The sequence below is a fragment of the Delphinapterus leucas genome, chromosome 15, assembly GCF_059928025.1.
Source record: "Delphinapterus leucas isolate spDelLeu-1000000601 "Yukka" chromosome 15, BTC_Dleu_Yukka2, whole genome shotgun sequence".
Classification (NCBI taxonomy): domain Eukaryota; kingdom Metazoa; phylum Chordata; class Mammalia; order Artiodactyla; family Monodontidae; genus Delphinapterus; species Delphinapterus leucas.
Window position 1 is genome coordinate 15331030 of NC_143143.1, and position 26901 is coordinate 15357930.

General features: G+C 49.9%; 1 protein-coding gene across 3 annotated transcripts; it reads right to left on the bottom strand.

The window, feature by feature from the left end:
* ITGAX (integrin subunit alpha X) lies at positions 1-26901 on the bottom strand. 3 transcript variants are annotated; one of them, XM_089895859.1, is made up of 32 exons: positions 26789-26901; positions 26078-26166; positions 25395-25497; positions 24796-24899; positions 24435-24505; positions 24168-24282; positions 22637-22767; positions 22359-22504; positions 21958-22111; positions 21503-21653; positions 21226-21299; positions 20931-21060; positions 20678-20820; positions 20387-20527; positions 20089-20298; positions 17769-17899; positions 17479-17636; positions 17182-17336; positions 16337-16468; positions 16175-16248; positions 15823-15964; positions 12843-12959; positions 12669-12748; positions 12495-12578; positions 10371-10449; positions 10153-10260; positions 9959-10042; positions 9642-9755; positions 9419-9520; positions 9040-9150; positions 8402-8496; positions 1-394 (listed from the first exon to the last, which is right to left on the bottom strand). In XM_089895859.1, exons 1-32 carry the CDS (start codon positions 26878-26880, stop codon positions 262-264), a joined length of 3753 nt encoding a protein of 1250 aa, XP_089751985.1. In that variant the 5' UTR covers positions 26881-26901; the 3' UTR covers positions 1-261. The 3 variants fall into 3 exon arrangements, with proteins under 3 accessions (XP_089751985.1, XP_022443920.3, XP_022443921.3); XM_022588212.3 differs by lacking the exon at positions 26789-26901 and having other exon boundaries at positions 2-394; positions 26078-26203; XM_022588213.3 differs by lacking the exon at positions 1-394 and having other exon boundaries at positions 6948-8496.

The following is a 26901-nucleotide window of genomic DNA, read 5'->3' on the forward strand; positions in this document are numbered from 1 at the left end:
GTCTTTGTTGTTGTGCTTGGACTTTCTCTCGTTGCAGCGAGCAGGGGTTACCCTTCGTTGCAGTGCACGGGCTTCTCATTGCGGTGGCTTCTCTTGTTGCAGAGCACAGGCTCTAGGCATGTGGGCTTCAGTAGTTGTGGCGCGCAGGCTCTAGAGCACAGGTTCAGTAGTTGTGGCACACAGGCTTAGTTGCTGTGCAGCATGTGGGATCTTCCCAGACCAGGGCTCGAACACATACCCCCTGCATTGGCAGGTGGATTCTTAACCACTGCTCCGCCAGGGAAGTCCCCCCACATGCTCTCTTGAGATGGCCCCTTGGGTCCAGAAATGAGGGGACATGGGGGCACTGCAGCAATGCAGAGATGGGCTGAATCTAGACGTGTTCCTTTTGTACCTGTTCAATAACAAAAATTCAAACAAGTAAATTTTAAAGATCTAATTGGCTTTATAAAATGATTCATGAATTGGGCAGCATCTCATCTAGCAATAGAAAGGAGCTCCATCAACCTGCAGAAAACAAAAGGTCTTTAAAGGTAGAGAGGGAACAGAAAAAAGGAAATTATCAGCAAAGTAAGCATTGTTTTAGGCAAGATCATCCTTCTAAGTGGGAATGGAAGGGGTTTATCAACAGATTTCTTCCTTGTGCTGCCCAGGAAATTCCAGGTTTGCTGGCTAAAGGTTGCATTCCTGGGGAAGATTGAAACTGTAATTAGTTATGTATTAAGTCTTGGTTTGCTGACATGGGAACTTAACAAAGGTTACTCCATTTGGGGACCACTGTCTCCTTTTTATCACACTCTCTAAGGTACAAAATGTCAATAAGAACTGTACTGTCTTCCAGCAAAAGAGACAGAGACTGCAGGCGGTTAGAGACTGCAGATTCCCTGGTGGGAAGGCCCTGAACATAGCTTTCAAATCAGACTGATTCTCGTAGCCCTGGGGGCTGCAGATGGATCCTGACAGGAATAGACACTGACTCTGGAATGGGCTTTGCTTACTTGGTGGTAGATGCAAATGCTTAGAGCATGACGAAAGAACTGGAAGAGAAGATATTATACCAATATGGATGGCTAACCATCATTTCTTCAGACCAAGGAACTCACTCTAGAGCCTATAATGTCCAACAAGGGGCAGAGAGATATCCTCCTTGGAGTACTAGTTTGATAGAGAATTGGAACTGACAGTTAAAGCATTGGTTGTCTAAAACAGAGTGGGGGTGGGGATAAAGGCATGAAAAGCTGGCTTACATGCCTTCACAAGTGTGTACTCACATCCAACACAAAAACAAGTGGGGCTAAAAGAGTGTCCCTACTGGATATATTTCTCCATTTTTTTGGTGGACCTGTTACAGAACTGAACTTGAGTCTGCTCACCCGCTACACAGCAAAGCCAGTCTACTGGTTATGGTGAAGGAATATTGCAGGGCACCAAGCAAGGAGAATGGGCAGCTCATGCTCAAAAGACCTGAGCTCCCCAGTGGCTTTCAGGGAAGGGTTTTTAAAGGTAACACTTGGCGTGAGGGGTGCAGCTCCTGCACTTTCTTCTGATTGGTTGGTGGTGAGGTAACAGGGTGATGGTTCTGGAATCTTAATCATCAACCCTCTGGTTGCAGCCAGTCTGGGATCTATGTGCTTGCAGTCAGCATGTAGTTAGCATCCTCCACCTGGGTAAGAGTCTTAGTTTCTGCAGAACAACTCAAAGACATGTGTCAGGTCATTATGTATGTTCCTTGAGGAGGAACTAGGACTCTGTTTTATCACTGAACTATTGTTTAAGCTATCGTTACTTTTCTTGCTTGCCTACTTTTCCTTTGTAGCTGCATTCCCTCACTTCCCTAATTAGCAACTGCTTGAGTCTGCTCTTTGAAACTCAGGGAAGTCTTAGGAGACGAAAGCTTTCTTTTTACAAACAAGAAATGAGGGACTCAGAGGGGCTTTTGTACTTGGGAAGGCCCCCCAGGGTCCTGCTTGGTTTCAGATCTGGGGAAAGGAGGTTAGGGAAGGTGCTGTTATTCTCTCTTCCTTGCATCACTTCAACTTTTTTTCTTTCCTCCCCTTCTTGATGCACTGGTTATAAGACCAGGGCTGCAACTACAAAGGCAGGAAATGGAGGTGATTCCTAAGCAAGAAACTCTGACTGTGTTTTTAACCTTTATGTTGGAATTCCTAAGGGTCTGATGGGGCAGTACATACCTTCACCCCATCTGACAAAATTGGGGCTAACAATAAATACAGCTATATTGCCTGGTGGTAAAGATAGCCCACCAGTTCTGTGCCTGTGTAACCTTACGTTTTCTGAATAGAAGTGGATTGAAGGGGAGGTATTTGCTACACCAGTGCTGCTGGCTGCAATCTAGACCAGCACAGTGGCCAAACTTAATGTCTCTTCTGAAGGTGGAAAAGTTTGGGTATAAAAGGAGAGAAGGAAAAATAGTAGTTCCGGGTAAAGGAATGAACAAATGGGTTATGTAACAAGGGAAATCTAATATTACATTAACACCTCCAAAGGGGCTCAGAGCAAGAGATGATGTTGTCTCTTAGCTCAATTATACCAAAGGCCTGAAAGGGTGAAGCCACATGTTGCTGACTCCACTTCTGCTTTTGGAGCCTCACAATGTTAAATGGAAGCCTGAGAACCTGAGTGGCCTCACCCTGATAGGCTTTTTCATACCATAGGACGATGGACTGGATTGTTACCAGTAGCTGATACTTATTAATAGGGATTCTAGTAATATACCAGTACTTCTGACTTTTCTGGTTGTTTTACTAGAAGAGAGCCATGTTGGAAGACCAGCGGTTGGACTGCGATATTATGATTTACAATAAGAAATATATATTTGGTCATGGCCCCTGGCACAGAGCTTCTAAAACTCTTGGAATTCAGTGATGCGAGTGGCAGAGGTATCTTTTGTTATGTTAATGAGGCGACTTTTGGAAAGCACCTAAGGATGGGGGCTGTTTGCCAGTAGAGTGGACCAAGTGATTACAGGGTTGGAATTTTCAGCCCCACCGAGAGGGGAGAGGGGCTGGAGATTGAGTTCAATCACCACCGGCCAATGATTTAATCTACATGCCCATGTAATGAAGCCTCTACAAAAATTCAAAAGGATGGAATTTGGAGAGCATCCAGGTTGGTGAACACGTGGAGATTTGGGTAGACTGATGCACTCAGAGAGGTCGAACACTGTACCCTTTCCCCAAACCTTGCCCTCTCTTCCATCTGGCTGTTGCTGAGTTACATCCTTTTATATTAAACCAGTAATCCAGTGAGTGAAATGTTTCTCTGAATTCTGTGAGCCACTCTAGCAAAATTAAGCAAACCTCAGGAGGGGGGATGGTGGGACAGTCTAATCTACAGCCAGCTGGTCAGACGCACGGGTGATAGCCTGGATTTGCAATCAGTGTCTGAAGTGATGGCGAGGAGCAGACTTGTAGGACTGAGCCCTTCACCTGTGGAATCTGATGCTCTCTCTGGGTAGTGTCAGAATTGAGTTAAATTGCAGGACACCCAGCTGGTTCCGAGAATTGCTTGGTGATATGGAAAACCACACACACACACACACACACACACACACACACGCACGCACACCATTCAAACTGGGGTGCTCAGAACCGTCAAAGCTATACTTAAAAAATAATTAAACAAGGGTGCGCCTGCCCCCCCCATGGATGCCACAACTGTTGGACTTTGGGGGCCCAGCCTAGGGCAGTGCTGCGGGGCCGCTGATCCCTAGTGCTCTTATTGACTGTATGTATGGACCACCCACCCTCCAGCCCGGGGCTGCTCAGGCCTGGTTGCCTTCATGGAGGAATCCTCCCCAGGAGGGCAGAGATGGGTGCTGGAACCTTAATTCCTCAGCCTCCTGGGATTCGGCCAGCCAATGCTCTCTGTCTCAAATACTGTGTTGTGAGTTGTTTCAATAAAGAGCCCCCAGGGCTGAAAAAAATAATTAAACAACACATTTAATATTCTCTTCAAATCAGTGTGAGGGAGGATATTTTTACAGCCTTTCACCAGAATGATCTGTGCTTGCCTCAGTAACAGAGGCACGGACACAGGTCCCCACAGCTTAATTTCCGCATCCGGTGGGTTTTTTTCTTCTTCTCCTACTATTTATTTTGATTGAACAAGAAAATCCTAATTCGGAACTATAGGTCAATAGAATGGCTGCATGTGTTGACAGCTGTGCATGATAATTCTAGATTTCCAGATAAAACATGAACACCTAAAGTCATAAAAAAGTCTCTCAGATGACTTTTATTTTTATTTTATTTTTTATTTATTTATTATGGCTGTGCCGGGTCTTAGTTGTGGCACGTGGGAGCTAGTTCCCCAACCAGGGATTGAACCTGGGCCCCCTGCATTGGGAGTGTGGAGTCTTACCCACTGGACCACCAGGGAAGTCTCTCTCATATGACTTTTAGAGTTTCATCAGGTGCTAAGTTGATGAACATTCCAAAGAGCGGAGCTTGAGTGTTGGGATTTAGGAAGAGCAGCACTGGATTCCTAGCTCTCTCTTTGATTGCATTTCCTCAGACTCTGTGCTCTGCTACAGCGTTAAGATGTAGTTTTGAATCATGCCTACCACGGTATTATTTGTTATTTGTTTTTCTCTGATGAGTAAAGAACATCTTGAAGTCAGGGCAAACACAAAAGTGCGTAACACAATTTGGTCTTAAGAAATCCCAGTGGCTTTTCCTTCACCTTGAAAATTGTGATATTTTGGCCTTAGGTTTAAGCTATTTAAGATACTAAATAATATATTGCTGAAATGTGAAACTTGAACAAACCACTTGAAATTTTAAAACTGGGTTTATGGTCATCATCAGAGTCTGATAAAAATTCTTTGTCTCATTAGCCGTTTAAAAATCGCATGGAATTACAGTGGAATGCTACTGTACAATAAAAAGGAATGAAATATTGGTACCCACAACAATATGGATGAACCTCAAAATCATTATCCTGAGAGAAAGAAGCCTAACAAAAAGTAGCAAATCCTGTATGATTCCATTTACAGAAAATCTTTTAAAAATGCAAAACTAACATATAAGGACAAAAAGAAAATCAGTGGTTGCCTGAGATTAAAAAGAGGCATAAAGTTGGGAAAACTGGATCTCTACATGCAAAAGAGTAGCAAGGGCAATCCAGCATCCTTGGCAATGTACCATCCCACTCGGGCACTATAACTGAAGGGTTCGTTGTTAGGGCTCATATCCGGGCTACAGCAACAGCTTCCTCATTGCCAAGGATGTTGGTGCCCTCTGAGCCGGGACGTGGAGGACAGTGAGGACTGACTCAGGCTCTTGCAGGCACACCCAAATGTCTTTCCACATATCCTGACCCCACAAGTGCTCATTTATGATCATCCGCCCCTCAGCTTCCCATTTTCTAAGCTATAAGGTTAATCCCTTTAGAACAGCCCAAGTGTAAGTGCAAAGTGTTAATGGCCAGAGCTCATGACTGATCACCAGGCAAACCTCTCTGAGTTCTGCCCACTGGTGCACCCCAGCCAGACCCATCTGTATACCAGGCATCAGCAGGCATCTCCCCCACTCCCTCCTTACAGGCCACAGGGGCAGGATTAGGGGCAGGAGAATTTGGAGGACAGGGTGTCCCTCTGCTGCGGACGGGTGAGCCCTTTTGTCAACGTGAGAGTTAGCGCCAGGCAGAGGTGGGTCGGTGACACATGTTGTCAACCTTCCCCGTCAATAGGAAGGGAGATTCTTACCATGATTGCTGTTCCTTCATGAGAGACTCCACTTGGACGAGTGCTGTGTGCACTGCTAGGAGCTCGTGCTATATGCAGGTTTATTGGGTTTCTACACCCTTCTAGAACTGGGACCAAAATCCTAGGGGTACTCCCTCCTGTTGTCTCTGAGGCTGTGCCAAACTCATACCCCCCAGAGTCACAGACGCATCTAACTCCAATGGTAGTCCTGCTTGGGGGATGCCTAAAGCTTTAATCTGCTTCACCAGTGTCTTGCCTTCTCAAAGGCGGCTTGTTGCTCTGATCCCCTGTACCACACGTGCCCTTCCTTTATCAGGCAGTATAAGGGACGGAGGCACTGTGCAGGGTGAGGAATACAAGTCCTCCAAACCCCAAATCCTACAGACACTTGTGCTTCCTTCCCATTCTTAGAGGTTGGATAGACTTGCACCTCATCCATCACAGCTTCTGGGACAGTGTGCCCCTTCCCCCAACAAAGGAGTCCCCAAAACTTTACGGCAGTGCCTGGGCCTTGAATTCTCTGTGGGATCACCACCCATCCTCTCCCTCACACATGTTCCAGCAAAGTCTGCAGAGTGTCCTGAGCAGAGGCAAGTCTTCCTATGTTAATATTCTATCATCAGTGTAGTGCGCCCGTTTTACTAACGTGGGGAAGGAGAACAGGAACAGGTCTCGGGCTACCATCCCGTGACATACGGTGGGGCTGTGCAGGTAGCCTTGGGGAGCACTAGAAAGGTTCACTGTTGCCCTTCCCACGTGAAGGCAAATTGATCTTGAGACTCAGTGGCCAAGGGTCTACTGGACCTCTTGTGTGAAGGCCTTTTATATGCCTTTATGTACTCTGTGGGTTCCTGTTACTTGCAGCCAAAAGCAATCTTCTGTGGAGACATTAACCTCACTGCTGGTTCTGTAAGCGTCTTCGAAATTATGTGACTCGCACATGCTTTTGCTATCAAAGCAACTTTGATTTATGCCACTGGAGTTTTTCTGTCTTCTCTGCCTTCCGTGATGAAATTAATTGATTTTAGATGGGAAAGTGATATGTTGCAGTTATTCTAAGAAACCTCTGTTGCTTTATGTGAGAGGTCATTATACTTTGTTTGAAAATGACACAAAAGCTTTGATAGTTTCATGGTACGATTTGACAAAGTTTCATAATGGACAACAGCCTAGGAACAAACAGATACCTGACCCAATAAAATCCAATTTTCAGCTGGTATATTTTCTAGATAGATTTTAATTTTTTAGCTCATAATCACTCATCCCAGCATTCATGCATCCGTACACTCAATGTGCACTAGAAACTTGTTCAGTACTGATTTTGATGACATTATTCTAAGTTGCAGCAATTATGTTTTATTGATTTAATCGCAACTTTTATGCTTCAATGAATAATTTTTGAGCCATTGATCCTTTTTTTTGATTTGGAGATATAATACAATTAGATAGCAATCCTGAAAAAATGCAAATATAATGCAGGGGAGCAATAAATCATGAAGGAAAATTATGTAAAAATAGCACCCATTGCCTGCATGTTAGACAAGAGCCCCCTGCAGTCCTTGGAGTCCAGGGACAAGCTTTAGGAACACAATTATTAAGGGTATAACAGGGTTTCTGTGAAAGTCACCAGCTTCAGATGTGTGAGATACGTGGGTTTAAAACTGCTTCTTGCTTTTTTTTCCTCTAAAACATAGCACTTAGGAGACCGTTGGAGACTGCCACAGGTTCGTGGAGCACCTTTTGAGAAATAATACTCTAAAGCCCAATCCTCATAAAGTCTAAATGGAGCCCGGCTTGAGGCAATTTCATCATAATTGGTCCTTCTGAGTTCCCAAAGCTTCCAAATCCTAAAGGGTTTTGGACCCTGTGATGGATGGGGGAGATAGTTTTGCGACAGAAGGGGATACAGCTGACCGTGTCACCTCAAGTCACATGGTTAACTGCCTCCCCTTCTGCTTTTCTAACTAAAACGTCCACGTGGCCCAGGCACCTCGGTCGTGGCAGCAGTGGGATCTCTCCAGGGCAGGGAATGGCCTGCTGTGTGTTGACTCCCGGGTCAGCACAAGGCACCACTTTGAGCGTTATGCTGAGATGGGCGGCATAATAATAAGAATGACCTTATTGGGGGCAGCACATCTCTGATAGAGGACTTCAAAGTGCTCTCCAATCACTAACCATATGCAGACAATGTTCCATTCAATACATCCCAGGGTTTTTAAGAAACATCTGTGTATTGGTTCACAAGCTGAAGAGTTCAGAAGTTACACTGCGAGTAATGGGAAGCCACTGAAGATGGATGAGGATGAGAGCCTGGTTCAGAACTGTATTTTAGGAAGACCATCGATGGTTAGTGGATGAAGGGAGACTGGAGCCTGAGGCTACTGTCCATCTATTTCTAGGTAGAAATTCCAAGTCAAGTCCTCAGGAGAGGCATGTCAGGGATCCTGTCCTGGGATTTCCAGTTGGAGCCTTGACAAGACCAATGGCCCTTCCCAGGCTAGGTGCTTTGTTCAAACACACTGCATCCTCCAGAAGAGAGAAAGCAGCCTGATGCCAGCCTCCCTCAGTTGGAATGTTCTTCCCCTCAGGCCTGACTTGGGTGAAAGTAAGAAGGCCAGGGAACCTCTCAGGGAAGAGAGCAGATACAAAGGAGAGCAGGAGGTAGTTTCTTACTGGGCAACTTGGGGGTCTCCTGTCCCATCTTCTGGAGCAGTCTGTCCATTTGCTCCCTCCATCATTTCCTTGTACTGACGTTTGAAGAAGCCAACCTGTTGGGGAGGAAGGAGAAGAAAATCAGGAAGTCCAGTGGAAGAGAGGAAAAGAGATGATGGGGAGGGGGAGCAAGCACCATTTCTGGAACCCTCCTATGTTCCAGCACTGCACTAGGAACTTTATACAAATTGTGTCATTTAGACTTTGCCACAGTTCTGTGAGCTGGGTAGAACCACCTTCAGAATGAGAAACTGAGACCGAGCATGGACCAAGCACATGCCAATGGTCAAGGAAAGGATCAGTGATGTCAGCATCAAATCCAAGGCTGTGCCCTCATGTTCCAATTTGTGTTTAAGGGAAACATGTAAAGAGGTGGAGAAGAGTGAAAAAGAAATGGAGACAGGTTAGAGGAGGCTTGAGAATCAGATAGAAAGACGTGGGGTCAACTGGGGACTGGTTATGTCACAGGTGGGAAGGGATCTCTTACATGCAGTGACTTAGGAAGAATGTGTGTCTGGCTCCATGGTGAGTCTTTCTTACACGGTAGAAAGTGTGGTACCAAATGCTGGTGGTGTCAGGAGTGGGATGAAAACACTCACCTTGTACAGTATGGCTGTGATGAGAGCCAGCAGCAGCAGTCCTCCCACAGAGCTGCCCACAATAATGGGGATGGGGTTATAGACCTCATACTTCTCCAGCACCAGCTCCATCTGGAGTGGAGATGACTCCATCAGAAAGTATCAGGACTCTTGCTATCCCAGACTCCTCCCAGGTCCCCTTTAACTCCCTCCCCTTCTTCATCAGGCTCTGCTCCAAGAAGTGAGATACAGAAGGATTCATGGGCTAAGGGACAATTGTCCTGCCCAGGGACCTCCATCCTTCCTCCCTCCAGGCTTGCAAGCCCCCCACTCAGCATCACAGATTGAGCATCAGGATCTCTCTGATCAGCCTGGTCACTGCCTACCACACGGTCACTACCTGGGCTCTCAAAAATGCCTCCTGTCCTGGAAGCTGGGAATACACGGATCTGTTGAATGTGATCTCAGCTACACTCACAACCAACACCTTCTTCTGCAGTGTCTGCAAAAGAGAAGGGGAGGCTGGGAAATAGCTCTGGGGAGGGCTCGGGGTTAGAGAAATGCCCTGGCTTGAGGCGGGCACAGACACATCAGGCCCCACCTGAGTCTGGGAGGGGACACACCTGGCTGACCCAGCCGAAGCTGAGATTTCCTTTCAGGATGAAGTCAAGTTTCTCCTGGATGCCGAAGGAGCGGATGTCACAGCGGAACCTCAGGCAGGCAGCAATAGAGCAGTCCTGGGGAAGAGAACTGGCATCAGGCCCGAGAAAGGTGGGTTTGAAGGTAGAAGACCACATTCAACTGTCTGATTTGAGGGGAGCAGTCACATCTGAGCTCAAGCAGGCTGTTCAACAGACATCCATTTAAGGTAACATGCATTCCTGAATTAAATTCATCTGAAGTGTGGCTTCCAGTGGGGGACAGCCCAGAGCCCTCTCACCAGGACAGGCTTCTTCTGAAAGTGGGTCAGGAAGTCGGATTCTGTGGGCACTGTTCTCTCTGAAGAGCACTGAATGGATGGGTTCTAGGAAAAGGCACAGGGAGAAAGCATGTGATGGGGTCATCAGGGATTCATGAGGACCAAGGAATCCAGGGAGAGGGCATTAGTGGAGGAGCCATACAGTCTTTGAGTACCTGAGGGTGGAGGACCTCCATATCCTTCCACACGGTCAACCGGTTCAGCTCCACGGGCACTGAGAAGTCAATGCTGACAGGCAGGTCCCTGTGTCCCAGGTTGTTCACCTGCACGGAGGACAGTGAGGGCAAAGGTCATGTCGAGCCCCACATCCCTCCCGAATCTCTGGCTCCCGGGCCCCTGCCCCAGCCCACGCTCCTGAGTCACCATCACGTGCCTGGTATCTGTGCTGAGCCCCGCTGCTTTCCTCCTCCTCAGAGGCTGAGAAGTTGAGGTACTTGGTGGATTGTTCATGGCTGAGGGGAGAGGAGGCGTGGGCGGATGGGAAGTTCCCTTAGGGCCTCCTAAGGAGGCTCTGGCTGGGACCATGACAGGACAGGTCGTCAGAGGCCCCTGGGGTGGTCTGGAATGAGGTCTGTGGCTGATCTGGGGTAATGGGAGGGTTTAGGGAGCAGGGCTGGGCTTCAAGCTGCGTGCAAGGTTCTTGCAGAGGTTGCCCACATAGGAGACCGCCAAGGCGGCTGGGCTGGGGGTGCGGTGACAGGGACTGAGAGCTCTGACCCGGGGGGAGCGGGGGCCAGGGTCTGTCCTCTCTGTGCCTGGGTTTTCCTTCCAGGCCTTCATGGACACGGAGGATGCCGGATGGGCAGGTAGGACACAACAAAGGTTTAGGGAGACTCAGGCGGATGCTGTTGACAAGTGTCTACTGGACCTGCCCCTTCTGGTCTCCCAGAGGCCTTCCCTGGGGCCCTTCTCTCCTGTTTCCTCAGCTTTTCAAGCCCGCACCCTCGACCATGAAAGTGCAGTGTCCTAACCACTGGACCATCGGGGAATTCCCTCCTCAGCTTTTCTAGACCTGAGGTTTGGAGGTGAGGGTGGCCCCAACACAGACTCTTCCCTGGGTCTTAGTGTAACAACACCTTGAGGCTGCCTAGGCCCCTCTGGAGACCCAGTGGCCAGCCTGGCCCCTCGCTGGGTGGCTGCTCTCACTTCTGCCCCACCCCCCTGCCCCACTCTACTCTTTGCATACCTGCCCTTTACCTGTACCATTCAAATTCTAAGCCCCACTCCGACTCCAAAGTCTCATCCCTCCTCTGTGAGGGGCTCAAACACCCCAGCCTTGTCCTGGGAGCCCCTCGGAGTGCCCCGACCCACAGAATCACAACTGTAGAATACAAGTGTAGAGTCACACACACCTAGGCATGGCATGTCCTGCTTGTGGGTCCTCTGCAAGCAGGTGTGATAACCCCGGTGCTCACACCAGCAAGCAAGCTCCGAGCTGACAGCTGCCTGGGCTGCTGAGAGCCCCCAGTGTGCAGGTGTGAAGGAGAGTGTGAAACCCTGGGCAGAAGGAGGTAATCCAAGGAGGCCCGTGGGCAGAACTAGCAGGGGAAGGTACCCAGGCTAAGCCATGTGGGCCTGTTTCACACCACGAGTGTGTGGATCTCACAAAGGCAGGGGCTTATGTCTGGTGTTGATTACACATAATAGGGGCTCAATAAATCTTTGTTGAATGACAAATGAATTTATGGAAAGTAACCACAGCACTGTGCCTGGAACATAGCAGATGCTAGGAAGGTATTTGTTGAAGGGAGGTATCTGCTCAAGCTCTTGGCTTGGCTCCTTAGTGTCAAACACCATGTGTACCCCTCTTTGGGCAGCATTTAAGCCCTTTTCCTTTCATCCAGCTTTTCCCTGATCCCCAGTCTCTGCAGCCAGCAGGTCACTTCCCCCTGTCCTTCCCAAAGGAGACTGGGAAAAAGGGGAGGGGTGGTTCTAAAAGCCCTGCAGAGTGTAAATCTGTTCCTTGTGGTGAGGAATTGTCCTGCCCAGATGCCAAGGCTAAAGCGCAATGCCATGGACACTTCAATGTTTAGCTGAAGCCTCCCCTGCCAGGAGACCCTAGTGTCCCCTCGCCCCCTTGAAAACTCAGGTAGCCTCAGGAGACAGAACCACAGGGAGGCCCCTGATGAGATTCTTCCTTGAATCAGGATAACCTTGCTCCCCAAAAAGGCTGTAAGAACCTTGAAAACAGGGTCACATCTCGTATGTCTTAGGGAACCCGGGACAATCTTGAGGCTTTTAAGAAAGGCTCCTGAGAACTGAAGCCTCTGTTAAACGTAGGATGTAGTGATAATAATATCACAATTACTATGATCGTCAATAACCCACAATAAGCACTCGATGATTGATTAGTAAGTGCTGCTAGCAGTGTCATCTACCGATTGAGGGGGTGGTGATAAAACTTAAATATCACAGATGTTCAGCTGCTGCAGCGTGAGAGCTCCCCGAGCCCCACAGAGTGATGGAGGAGGAGCCCTTGGAGGTCGTGGCGTGGTACCTGCTGATCATGGTGTACACGGCATACTTCACCGGGAGCTCCAGCCGGAAGGTGGTCTTGCTCATCTTGGGGGCGTTATTCTCACTGGAAAGGGAGGAGGATCCCAGCTGGCAAGTTCCCCAGAGGAGGAGGCTGAGCGGGACGGAGCACTGCCCTGGGCCTGGCCCAACTCACCTGCTTACATTGGCTGCAAGAAGCAGCCGGCCTCCCAGCATGGCCGTGGGGGAGACGTCAAAGGTGGCCCTGAAGGTGATCTGAGGAAGAGGTAGGAATGGGGTGTGGGGGAGGTCACCGAGGAGTAGGACGAGGCGGGGGTAGGGGAGTAGGGGGGGCTGAAGCAAGGCTCACCTGGGCGCCCTCACGGAAGATTAAGTTGTTGATGCTACAGCTGGTGCTGAGAGTGCCCTGGCTCCCGGTGGGGGCACTGTCACAGGTCAGGCGCAGGGCACGTGTCTGCAGCTGGTTCTAAGGAAGCACAGATGAACCAAGGCCGGTGAGCATTTGCTAGTGTTCCAACGAGACTCCATAAACTACTGACAGTTTCCTGAATCTACCTTAAGGTTATGTTTCTTAAAAAAAATCTTTAAACACTATCTGGTCAAACTTCTTCCTAATGTAGAAATCCCAGATTTATTAGCATTTCTTCCTTTTTTTTAAATATCTTTATTGGAGTATAATTGCTTTTCTTCCTTTTATTTATGGTTCTTTTTAAAAGGTTGTACTATGAAAATTTCAAATATACTCAAAAGTGGAGAGACTAGGTAAATCTACCCAAAGTCCCCATCACGCAGCTTAAATTATCAACATTTTTCTACTCTTGTTTTATTCAGCTATTCTCCACTCTTTTTTTTTCTTTTCCTGATTAATTTAAAGCACATTCCTAACATCACATACTTTCATCTTGAAAGACTTCAGTGTGTATCACCAACAGACAAGGGTATTTTTTAACATAAGACAAGACTCAACAAATCATACTCAACAAAAGCTGATCCCTAAGATCAGCTAATATCCAGGTCATGTTCTGTCTTCCTAGATGGTCTCCAAAAATGTTACATTACAGTTCATTTTTAAACGCAATATCCAACAAAGGTCCACGCATGGCATCTGGTTGATGTGTCTAGAAGTACCTCCAGTGATAGGGTGTTCACCCCTCACACAGCTGGAGTTTGCCGCTTCTAGTGTATTTCTTCACGCATTGATCAAAATATGCTCCCATTGGGAAGACTAGCTTAAGAGAGACATGGGAGACCAACCAAACATTATGTGCAGACCTAGTTAAGATGTTGGTTCAAATAAACCAGTTAAAAAATATTTTTGAGACAATTAAGGAAATTTGATTATGGTCTAAATACCAAGGAATCATTCATTTCATTGGGTGTGATAATGGCTATGGGGTCACGTAAGATGTCCCTACTGTCCATAACAGTGAAATAGGAAGGTGTGTGATGACAGAATGTCTGGGATTGGTTTTAAAATATTTGAGTAAAGGGAAAAAAAAACAGGTGACATAAATGTGGTGAAATGTTGATCATTGTTGAATCTGGGGGATAATTTTGGGGGAGGTTTGTTGAACTACTCTCTTCTTTTGTAAATGTTTAACATAATTTTTCATAATAAAATTTTTGTTAAAAATCTGTTTCTCTTTGACTCCCTGTGGTCCTAGTTCTGTCCTCTAGAACAGGGATTGCCATATGACAGTCCAGCACCAACTTTTATAAATAAAGTTGTATTGGCACACAGCCATGCTCATTCATACACATATTGTCAATGGCTGCTTTCACCTTACATCAGCAGAATTGGGAAGATGTGAAGACACTCTGTGGCCCACAAAGCTGAAATATTTACTATCTAGCCCTTTATAGATAAAGTATACCAAGCTCTGATCTAGAGTAACCAATAAATCCAACTCCTTCTTCTACAGAGCAGTATTTTATTTTATTTTACTTACTTTTTTATTTAATTTTATTTAATTTTATTTTATATTTTCCACGCTGCACAGCTTGAGGGATCTTAGTTTCCCAACCAGGGACTGAACCCAGGCCACGGCAGTGAGAGCACCGATTCCTAACCACTGGACCACCAGGGAATTCCCCAGAACAGTGTTTTAAAGTATTTGAAGGCCGAATCATCAAAAAATCTACAAACAATAAATGCTGGAGAGGGTGTGGAGAAAAGGGAACCCTCTTGAACTGCTGGTGGGAATGTAAATTGATACAGCCACTATGGAGAACAGTATGGAGGTTCCTTAAAAACTAAAAATAGAACTACCATATGACCCAGCAATCCCACTACTGGGCATATACCCAGAGAAAACCATAATTCAAAAAGAGTCGTGTACCACAATGTTCATTGCAGCTCTATTTACGATAGCCAGGACATGGATGCAACCTAAGTGTCCATCGACAGATGAATGGATAAAGAAGATGTGGCACGTATATACAATGGAATATTACTCAGCCATAAAAAGAAACAAAACTGAGTTATTTGCAGTGAGGTGGATGGACTGTCATACAGTAGAGTCTGTCATACAGACTGAAGTAAGTCAGAAAGAGAAAAACAAATACTGTGTGCTAACACATATATATGGAATCTAAAAAAACAAAAAATGGTTATGAAGAACCTAAAGGCAGGACAGCAATAAAGACAGAGATGTCGAAAATGGACTTGAGGACACAGAGAGGGGGAAGGGTAAGCTGGGACAAAGTGAGAGAGTGGCATGGACTTATATATATGTTACAAATTTTAAAATAGATAGCTAGTGGGAAGCAGCCACATAGCACAGGGAGATCAGCTCGGTGCTTTGTGACCACCTAGAGGGGTGGGAGAGGGAGGGTGGGAGAGGGAGGGTGGGAGGGAGACTCAAGAGGGAGGAGATATGGGGATATACGTATATGTATAACTGATTCACTTTGTTATAAAGCAGAAACTAACACACCATTGTAAAGCAATTATACTCCAATAAAGATGTTAAAAAAATAAAATAAAGTACTTGAAGGCCAAGGTATGTTTTCCTTTAAAAGAGGAATATTGATAGGATGTGGACTACAAAGAAATGTAAAGCAGGGTCCTTGCTCTCTTCACATTAGCAGCCTCCTGGGAACTCATTCCTGATGGTCATTCTTAAAATGCAAGCCCAGAGTTGAACACAGAATGAGCCAATGCATGCCCCAGCCAACACAACCACATCCACCCAACCACGATCAGCCCAGCCCTCTTGGTTTACAAGAGGCTGTTAAACAACGGAAGCCCTGCCTGAGCCTTGAACCCAGCACAGGAGTCTCTGCTGATCCCCCGCCATCAGCCTTTCCTTCCCCAGAGAGGACAATACCTGCCCCCCTGCCACACGTCGATAAGATAGCCCCGGCGGGTAGAAGAAGGTGATTGTGGTTCCATAGGAGTCCTCTCCATCATTCCACACTCTCACTTCCAAGCTCAGCTCCAGGTTACTCCCCACAATCAGGGTCTTCAAGCTGGGTGTTGGGGTAGAGGGGAGGAGGTGATTCTGTGACTGAGGCTGGAAATGGCGTGGGGATGAGTAGGAAAGCAGGGGAGAGATGGGGACAGGATGTCTGGGTCCAGAACACTGGGTAGAGATGTTAGGGAGAGCCAGGGGCAGGAGTTCCGGGTTCCAGGAAGGGGGGATGGGGGACCAGGGGAGGTCTGAGGGGCTGGACGCTCACCCTGAGACCCCAAAGGAGATGCCGAGGTCGTCCTGGCAGACGTGATCGGCACCACAGTTCTTCTCAAAGGGGAGCTGAGAGTGAAGGGAAAGCAGGGTTTTCCCCAAGATCTGGAGTCCACACCCTCCACCCGCTCTGGAAGAGCCCAGCACCAGGACTCACAGAGGCCGTGAAGTATCTCTGGGCATCCACTGCCAGCATAGGCTTGAGGTTTCCAAAGCCAGAGACAGGCTTGCCCACTAGGGAGAAGTTGAGACGCAAGATGATGGGGGTCACCGAGTCCTCCACACAGGCCTGGCGAACGGACATTGGAGGGAGCAGTTGGCTAAGAAATGCACCATCGCAGCCACTAGCTGGGTCCCATCTCCTCATCCGTAAAATGAAGTAACAGTGGTACCTACCCACCCCCCATAAATGCTCATCCATAGGATTCTGCGTGCAGAACCTCTGCTGTGGTTGTCCTTGGTCTTGAACATCCTTCCCGCAGCCTCCCACAGGCTCACTTACTCTACTCAGGGTCTCCCCAAACTGCTCCCGGTGACCCCCGACCCCCTCTCTGTCCTCTCCCCAGCTTTATCTCTCTTCATAGCCTTCATCACTACCTGACATCTATTATTTAGGAATCTGATCACTTTTGATCTTCTCCCAGAGCTCCCCCTGGGCATGATTGCTTTGTCCACTGCGGGGTCCCTGGTGACAAGGACAGGGCCTGTCTCAGAGGAGGAGTTGGATAAAAGAATCCCATCCCCATCGCCCCATGGCTCTCTGAAGCAGCCGTACCCTTTTTCCTGAAATCCAGCCGTGTAGCCTCTGGCAGATGAAGCCAACCTCATCCATCCATTCACTCACTCACTCCACCAACATGTGTCAAGTACCTCAGGTACCTCCTGCATTCCATGTGCCATGCTGGGGCAGAGCGAGGACCAGAACACACCCGTTCTTTCCCTGCCCAGTCCCCTGACAGCCTCAGAACGGCCTCTATTCCCAGGACTCTGAGGCCCCCTCACCGGCAGGAGCAACCTCACGGGCTCACAGTGCTGTGTCAGCCCCAGATCTCGAACACGAGTCAGATTCCGAGTCCTTGTCTCCTCGAAGACAGCACGAGGACTCAGGCGGCCAGGGTCAAGGGTTAGGTCAAAGGTCACAACGCTTTGGAGGTTAGCTGTAGGGGAAAGCGGGGAATAGAAAAGGCTGAGAGAGTGAGGAACTTCCCAGCTGGGCAAGGGGCAAGGTAGGAGACAGGAGTCCTGGCCTTGGAGACTCCCAGGGTCAGGGCATCCTGGGTCAGAGGGGAAATAACTCACCCAGCCGGTTCTTGGGACTTTGAGAAACACGAAGGCAGACAGTGGCCTCACCCAGAGACTGGGCAAAGGCCAGCTGCTGGTGGCATTCATACACAGACCTAGTGATCTCTGGAGGTGTGATGTGGATGTTTGCCCACACCCTAAGCACAGGTCTCGTCCTGCGGGCAGAACACTGAGCTGAGGACAGGCCCTTGGTCCCGGGAGGACAACCTGGGAGGGCAGGTAGGGAGGCTGGTGTCCTAGGCAGACCCAGGACCACCAGGGGAGTGTCTGGGGAAGGCTGTTCTCACCTGAGCAGCAGCGCGTGCCCCCAGGCCCCCACAGCCAAGTCCACCAGTCCATCCATGGTGAGGTCCTGACCCCCGCTCAGCGACTGCCCAAAATACTGGAGGCTGGGGGAGAACTGGGCGCCTGTGACCCGCTGGCCAGAGAGGGAGAGGCAAGTCAGGTTGGGGGTGATGGGAACAAGTTGGACAGAAGAACGAGAGGAGCAGGGAGCTGGGGGTATGGGAGACAGAATGAAGGGGTGAGCAGTAAAAAGACGTCTCCAAGAAGTGCCTAAAGAGAGAGGCGGGGATGGGAAAATGGTGACGAGAGACAAGGGAAGATTTCTAGGACAGAAATGAAGAAGTGGAGATGGAAAGACTGGCCTGGTGACCTGAGTTTTTTCACTCACTCAGCTGGTTAGTCTTGGGTTCTGATTTTGGCTCCTTCACTTATGAGCCATGGGACCTTAGGCCAGGAGTCAGTCTTTCTGTGCCTGTTTCCTCATCCCTCAGCTGGGATAGTAACACCTCAGAGAATTAAATGAATTAATTCATGGAGTTCTTAGAACCACACCTGACGTATGGTCACTAGTCAGTAACTTACTATTATGAGTATCAGGGCTCCAGCCCTAGCCCCCACATTGCAGATGGTGCCAAGGCCATAGGGCCTTTAAGAGGCCAATTCCAGACTTGAAATCAGACTCTCTGACCTCATGCCCAAGACCCCTTTTTGCTCTCCGTAGCCACCCTGTCCCTTCAGAAGACAAGGTGGGACCAGGTCGGGATGGGGAGGGGCTGTGCCCATATGCAGATTCTACGCTCCTGGACCACCTGCCCTGTGGGTCCCTCCCCCTTTATTTACATGGCTCCTGTAACGACCAGTCCCTTTAAGAATATGCCCTTTAAATCTCTGGGCACTGATGGGACTGGCAGACATTGAGAGTAGTAATAATAAAATGAAAGAGAAATTTACCAATTACCAAGGAAGAGGGGGTAGAAATAGTGCAAACACAGCCAGGCAGCCTTGTGCACAGGAGAACCGATCTCACCACCACGTCATCCCCACGCCCCTCATTTTCCTCTACACCCCAGCCCCTGACAACCACTAACCTCCTTTCTGTCTTTATGGATTTACCTATTCTAGACACTTCATGTAAATAGAATCATACAATATGTGATCCTTTGGGGCTGGCTTCTTTCATTTAGCATAATGTTTTCAAGGTTCATCCATGCTGTAGCATGTGTCAGTGTTTCCTTCCTTTCATGGCTGAATAATATTCCATTGTATGGGTATACCACATTTTATTTATCTGTTCCATCAGTTGATGGGCATTTGGGTTATTTCCACCTTTTGGTTATTATGAATAATGCTAATATAAATAATCACGTATAACTTTTCTGGTGTGGTCATGTTTTTAATTCTCTTGGGTGGAACTGCCAGGTCATACAGTAACTCTGTGTTTAACCTTTTGAGGAGCTGTTTTCCAAAGTAGCTGCATCATTTTACGTTCCCGCCAGCAGTGGATAAGAGTGCCAGATATTCCACGCCCTCACCAACACTTGTCATCTGTCTGTCTGATTCTAGCCATCCTAGTGGATGTGAAGTGGTTTTGATTTCCTGACAACTGGTAACTAATGATGTTGAACATCTTTTCATGTGCGTATTCGGCCTTTGTATATCATCTTTGAAGAAAAGTCTTTTCAGATCCTTTCCTTAGTTTTTAATTGGGGCTTCCTTAACTTTTGCCAGGGGAAGTAGCCCTCCCTTCTCAGAGAACCCTGCCCCCTTGGGTGAAAGGCTCCTGCCTATGGGCATTTGGCAGGATTACTGATGGCAGGAGAGAATAAAGTCATGGCATCCAGGGAGATGAAGGGGTGAGTGGACAGGCAGACTGAGGCCACCAGAACTAAACTGACTGGCAAAGGGGGGCTCCAAGAGATGGAGCATTGGGTTAGAGTCAGGAGGTTGGAACCTCCCTCATCATCACTCTTGATCCACTATAAACCTTGGACAAGTCCAGGCACTTATCTTCTCCATGCCCCAGATTTCATCTCTAAAATGCGTTTGCTAATGCCTGGCCTATGTACAGTGTAAAACTGCTGGGGGACTAAAAGGCTTGGGTGGAGAACCCACTCAAGTATCAAGTCACCATGCAAAGCAGAGAATGGATCAATGTTTCCATTTCTCAAATTCCACAGATTTTTCTTACTGTCTACTAGGTGCTCAGTGCTGGATAAAAGAGATAAGATAAGGGAAAAAAGAATTTTCCAGGCAGCAGTGTCAAAGACAGGGAAAAGCCTGGAGGGGGTTGCTGTGGCAACAGCAACAATGACCAGGCCTCACCTGGCTGTGGGCGGGGCTGATGCCCAGTCCCGAGGTTCCGTGAAACAGGTAGACAGCACCCTGGTTCTCCTGCTCTCCCGGGGCCCCAATGGCCACGTCCGTCAGCCTGTCCCCGTTCACATCCCCCAGCACCGTCAGAGCTGCCCCAAAGCGGCCCCAGGGGTGGCCTTGCTCCCCTCGCAGGACAGCACCACACTGCCACTTAGCCCTCTGCAGAACACAAACAGTGTCAGGTCCCACCCCAGGCGACCCCTCCACACCCAGACCCCACCCAGCCCGAGTCTCACCAGCCACTCACCCCCCGAGGAAAGGGGCACACGGACACCTGCCCGCCCCGGCTCTGCTCATAGTAATGGGGGGCCCCGATGAGGACCAGGTCGGAGCCGCCATCTCTGTCCACGTCCACGGAGCTGAGGGAGGCCCCGAAGTAGGAGCCGATCTGGAGAGCAGAGCGTGGAGTCATCCTGCCTACCCCTGCACCTGCTCTGGGCCAGGTTCCGCCTCTCCCCAGATACCGGCCCCTCCCTGCTGGACCCCACACCCCCTTCATCTCCCTCTCTGACCCTGGAGACCCTCCTCCACACCCAACCTGGGTCCCTGTGACTTCAGCCTTCGGCCTCCATTGCCCGGACACCTGCGTGAAGATGAAAACCTTCCCGGTGTGCCGATGGCGGGGGGCTCCCAGGACCAGGCTGTGTACCCCCTTCCAAATGGCCGGCTCTGTGGAGTAACCTGAGGGGACCAGGCCTCAGCACAGAGGCTTCCACTCCCCACCCCCGGGCCCCTGCCCTTCCCAGGCAGCCCGTCTCCCGCCCGGCCCTCCGACCACAGCCTTGCCTCACCCAGGTAAGAGTCACTCATGTCTGCGTGCTCCTGAGACATGTTGATGAAGGTGGGGCTCCTATTTGGAGGGTACAGGAAGGCACCTCCAGACCAGCTGAAGCTCCCCACAGCCCCCAGAACTGGTCCATCCTGGGAGGAAAGGATTCCAGAGCAGGTGGGAAGAAGAAGAAGACAGCCTATTCCGAAACAATGCCTGCCGACGGTTCCACCCACTCGCCTTATACTCACTCTTGCCTTCCCTCCTCCCATCTCTGCCTCACCCTACATCAGTGGCCTGAAACGGGCCCCACTCACAGGCATGAACACAGCACTGAAGCCCTCCTGGGACATCTCCAGTTCGAAGGAACTACTGCTTATAGTCTGCGTACCTGGGGAAAAGCATGACACCTAGGATTCATGGGGAAAGACAGGCTTTGCCAGGTTCAAGAAGGATCTCAGCTTTAAGAGGATCTCATGTGGAGACTAATACCCAAAGGGAAAGACTGGCCCATGACATAGGAGTCCAGGTTCTAGAAGGAAAAACATTTATGGGTGAGGGCTTCTGAAGTGGGTAGTTCCATCTCTGACTTACCCTCAATGGCAAAGATCTTCTCTTTCAGTTGGTTTTGAATGTCTCTCAAAGCATCAAAGTTCTCCACTTTAAATATATGTTCATGGGAGGGCTTCGATGCGATGTCCTTTAATTCTTGCCAGGAATGTATATTTTGAAAAGCCAATCCCACCTGTCCCCAGCAAAGACCAATTCAGTGAAAATAATCATAACTATAATATGCCTGCTGGGTGCTGGGATCCTCCAATATAACCCTGCAGGGTTAATATTATTACACCCAGTGTACAGGCAAGAAAAATGAGGCCCAGACAGCCTCATCAAGGAGCTTAGGGAAAGGATGAGGATACCCCAGGCTGAAACAGAGTTTTCATCCTGAAGTAGAAGCTGAGAGAGCTGGGGTTTCTGTCCTTGAAAGGGAAGGTGGCTTAAGAGGACGCGAGGGGGGGAAGCAGTGGGAGGGCATCCCCACATCCTACCCCGATTGCATAGCGGATGACGCCAGCAGCCTCAGCACTGGGAATGACGTCCTTGTAATCCAGAGGGTCACGTTTTTTCTGCCCATCGGTGATGACGATGAGGATTTTGGAGGCATCTTTTCGGGCCCCATATAAGGCACTGAACAGCTGTTCTCTGTCAGAGAAGATGAGGGTCCAGAGGCCAGTGAACAGAGCTGCTGCTTAGCCTCTGATGCCTTTGTGAGAACAAGGAGATTCTGCTTCCTCTGTGATGCCCCCATCCCACCCAGAGGCCCCCGGCTTGGTGAGGAGACCACAGGCTGAACTCCAGTACTCATCTCTCCCTTCCTCTTGGAGACAGATGCGGCCCAAAGGAAGACCCAGATGCTTTGGGGGAAGACCTGGGAGGAGCCAGGACTCACGTGACCATCCTGATGGCCGTGGCCGTGTACGTGTACCCACTCAGCTTCTGTACGGAGTTCAGCAGGCTTAGTGGGTTTGAGCTGGCTGCGAAAGCTTTGAAAGTGAAGTGCACCTGGAACTTGTCGGAGAACTGCACCAGGGAGAACTGGGGGAACCACACAGGGCTGGGGGCTGGGCCAAGGCACCAGAACCCTGGGGTTCCTCCCACAAGCTTCCCCTGGGGAGGGGAGGGCGAGGGGGCGGCTGCACCCTTTCCTTCCCTCCCCTGAGAGCACACCTGGGAGCTGGGGCTCTGGAACTGGCTCATCATAGCCTTCACGAAGTTCAGCATTTTGGCAAAATTGGTGGAGGAGATGCTGCCTGAACCATCGATCAGGAAGGCAATGTCCTGCTCCTGCCTCGGGCACTCTGGAGAAGGAGGTGGCACCAGTCCCCCGAGGGACACTCCCAAAGCCCAGGCCTCCTGGCCACGAGAACCCACCCTCCCAGGGGCTGCCCTAATTCCTGCCTAGAGCAGGGCCCTTTGGTCTCCTGAAGTCTCTAAAGAGGACATATCTGTGATTCAGTTGCTCACAACTGGTTGATAAAAAAGTAACAATTCCTCCAATCCAGATGGTGAGAGGCTGGGGGCCCCTCCTTCTTCCTCGGCTGTCTGTGCCCCGCGCCCTGACCCTACCCCACCTTCTCCCCCAACATGCCCCCCATCCAGCACTAAAAGGACCTTGCTCCAGCCCCTGGCCCAGTACATCCCCAGTTGGTCAGCACCAAACTGTACTTTTGCTAAATATTTTTAACGTCATCCCTGGTAACAGCGGCACACTGGTCCTATGCTGTCCTCAGCTTCCATCTGGACCCCACTCTCCTCAGAGTGAGCGAAGAATCTGTCCTCAGAAGCGGAAGCTCTCCTGGCTTGGCTTGCTCAGGGAGATTCCTATCTAGCTCCCAGCTGCCCCCTTCTGCCTCCAAGGCTTCCCATCAGAGAGAGGGGTGTCCTGATGGTAGCCCAGGCACCCGTGGATGAATCTAGAACCTAGGAGGTGCTGGGAGGGGCACCCCATTCAGGCCCCCAGACGTCAGTCTCCCCAACGGCCTGAGTGTGAATGTGAAACCAGGGAGGGGCCTCGGCCTGCCCCGGGGTGGGGGGGTCTGAAAAGCTCACGTTCCACCTCTTCATCCCCCTTCCCTATCAGCACCAGGGAAGCTGGGCCCTGTGCCTCAACATGCACACACACACACACACACACACACACACACACATACACTACACACACACATACATAACACAACACACACATATACATGTATACATACATCACACACTCACACACACACACACACACATATACACACATACATACACACTGCTCAGACTGCCGGCGCCCACGTCACCCCTTCCCAGCTGCTGCATGAGCCAATGGGCTGGGTAGATGCCCTTCACTCTAAACATTCTTGCAGCTGGCATTAACTGAGCCCTCACCACACGCCAGGCACTGTGCCAAACCCTGGCCGAGGACCACTGTGTGTTACTCTCAGTGTTGGGTGTGATATTATCCCACAGGCAGATGAAGAAACTGAAGCTCAGAGAGGGAAAGGTCCTAGGAAAGGTCCTGCGGTGGGACAGTGATGGGGCAGGTGTAAAAGCAGGCGGTGACCCCTCCAGCCCATGTTTGGAATCACAATACCATCCAGTAAATTTTTTTTTCTGGATCCCTCTTTTTTATCCACTTTGGGGTGTCTCTGACTCCACTGCAAACCAGAGTCAGAGGTGTATAGGTACCTTGAAGGACTCAGTGGCCCCAAACACTCACCCTGCAGGGCAGCCGGGATCCTCTGGGCCTGCCGGGATGGGGAGACCAGCAGGAAGCAAAACCCGGTCAAGTGCATGTTCTCCCTGCATGCATGGTGCACGGTGGGGCCACAGGCCTGTGGACAGAGGGGCCTGGTGGGAGGGGTTGCCCCTGCTTCTGTCCCACCCTCCCATCCCAGCACCTTCCCCCTTCACGAGACCCCCAGCACCAGCAGCCCCAGGTCCCCACTCTTTCCCTCAGATGCTCCCATGACCCAGGGCAACTCACCAGCAGCCGAAAGGGGCTGGTGGTGGCCACCATGGACAGGCCCAGGGACATGTTCACAGCCTCTGGAGGCACTGAAGGTACAGATGTGTGCATGGTCACCCTCAGGACAGAGGAGGCAGGGAGCATCTCCTCTCTGGGAGATTAGGGGTTCTGACAGGTGAAGGGGGCTCTCAGGTCTTGATGGAGGTATGGGGGTACAGGGGTGCATTGGGAAGGGAGACTCTGGGTGGGTCAGGAAGCCTGTCTGAGGGTAAGGGTCTGCAGACAGAGCTGAAGCCAGGAAGTGGGTCTCCTGTGCTCTCCACAGGCCCCCAGAGCACGGGAGCCTGGACCTGCGTCTCAGCTGGGAACAGTGACTCACCCGGAAGGAGGATGGGTTCACACTTGCCCATGCTGTAGTCGCACTGGTAAAGGCCGCCCGTTTGATTGGAAGCCTTTATCTCCTGGGGGGCTCCAACCACCAGCCTGGGGGGAGAAAAGAACACGGCAGCTAAGAGTGTGGATGCCAGAGCCAGACTGCCGCTTGACCAGTTTGTTTCCCCTCTCTGAGCCTCAGTTTCCTCATCTGTAAAGTGGAGATTAACAACAATTTAAATTCCGCATGGGAGAGATTTTTGTCTCTTTTATGCTCTGGTGTATGCCTGGCTCCTGAGACATTTAGTAATAGATGCTCAATAAACATTTGTTGAGTGATGGATTCCTACATCATAAGGTTGCTGTGAGGACGAAATCAGTGCCCACGAAAGGGTGCCTGGCACTTCGTAATTGCTTAAGAGATAAATAAAGTTAGCTGGGGTCCTCGAGATGGCAAGCTGGCCCTTCTTTCAGTCCAACTCTTCAAAGCCTTGGCGGGAATTGCCATGGCAGACAGGGGAGAGTTTGTGAATAAAGAGAGGGACGTGGGGAGGGACAGAGAAAGAGTAGATGCGAGCCAAAGGCCATATACCACACAGTCCTCACCAGTTGGCATACTGGACCACGCTGTATCCAAACCCAGCGCTGTCCACATGGAAGGTTGTTGGCTGGTCTATGTCCAAGTTGAAGCAGAAAGAGGAAGCCAGGGCTGGGGAGGAGGGTGGGGAGATACACTTTGGTGAAGGGTCTCCCTTCTGCTCCATCTCCCTGGCCCCCAGCCCCCTGCCCCACTGTCCCCTCCAGGCGCAATGCCCCAGCATCTCCTGGTCTCCTGGACCCCCAGGCTCAGCTCTGCTTCTCTCCTTCAGATGGTCCAGAGATAGCTGTTCACCCACTGGTCTGCTAGCAAGTTTCAGTTCTTCATCTCCACAGAGCAACGCCCAAGCTCTAAAGATGCTCCTTTCCCACCCCTCCCCCTGGGCTCCTATGAGGAAAAATCCAGTAAAACTTGGGGCCAAATGGATGCAGTGGACAGAGTATAAGATTGACTCGTTCTGACTACTTGAAAAACGTTTGGATTGCCCAGGCAACTGGCCTCTCTTCCAGAATCTCTTGAACTTCCCTAAAATTGGTTCAGTATCCTCTCGATCTCCACAAACTCCAGATCCCAAACCCGCTATAACTCCAGATCCCTCCCCTAATGTCTGAGTCCAAAGCATGCGTTCTCAGCTCTCCCCTTACCTGGACCCCCAACCCCTCCTCCCCCTTCGTCGTGACTCTCAGCTTACCCATCGACAGGAGGAGGAAAATCCTGGTCCTGGTCATGACTGGGAGGTCAGACATCGGCATCGGAGCGTCTGAGCCACCAGGGAAACAGCTGGACAAAGGTGCCAAGAAAGCAAGTAAACAGAGAGGGACACAGGAGGCCGGAGATAGGGAGGGAAGTTGTCAGCATGACTCAGAGGAGGAGGGTGGAGAATGCAACTAAAATAAGAAAAGAAAGGGGCCAGGCAACCCACACACTCTGCGTCCAGAGATGACATGACTTGCTTCTCTTAGTCTCCCCACCCTAGGCTCGGGTGGATGCAAATCTCCTGCCCTGCCCTACCTCTCCAGGTTCCCTTGTTGTACTGGCAAAAGTTTCCCCTTGACCTTGAAACTTCAGTTAACTTGGGGAGGGGAAGGGGTAGATGCCAAGGTGGGGTCAGGGCCCTAAGAGAAACTCTGGTAGGAACTCTCCTTTTTGGACCTGGAAACCTCTGGGCCCAGGAGTCAAGTAGCTGGACCCTAGGAGGGGGTACAGCATGGGTATTTGCTCATTTGTTCATCGTTTATTCAACAAGTCAATTTGAGGCTGATTATGTAAGCCCTCTGTTAGCAGAGGGAGAAAACACAAGCCACAAGGCCCAAGCCCTGGGGTCAGTGAAGAAGAAAAATATGTAAACAGCAAGACATTGCTGTGAGAGGAGATGGTACCCATCGGTCACAAGGTATCTTACCCAGTTTGGAAGCATGTGGATTTCCAAGAAGGCTTCACCGAAGAGGTGACACTTGATCTGAGTCTTGAAGGCAACTGACTAGAGGGGAGCATATTTCAGAAGCGTTGGCCAAC

Coding starts and splice junctions, on each gene's coding strand:
- ITGAX (XM_089895859.1), bottom strand. CDS start 26,880: ATGCTCCCCTCTAGTCAGTTGCCTTCAAGACTCAGATCAAGTGTCACC. Junction 26,167..26,788: donor TCCACATGCTTCCAAACTGG/GTAAGATACCTT, acceptor ACCTTTGTCCAG/CTGTTTCCCTGGTGGCTCAG. Junction 24,283..24,434: donor CCAGCCCCTTTCGGCTGCTG/GTGAGTTGCCCT, acceptor CTCTGTCCACAG/GCCTGTGGCCCCACCGTGCA.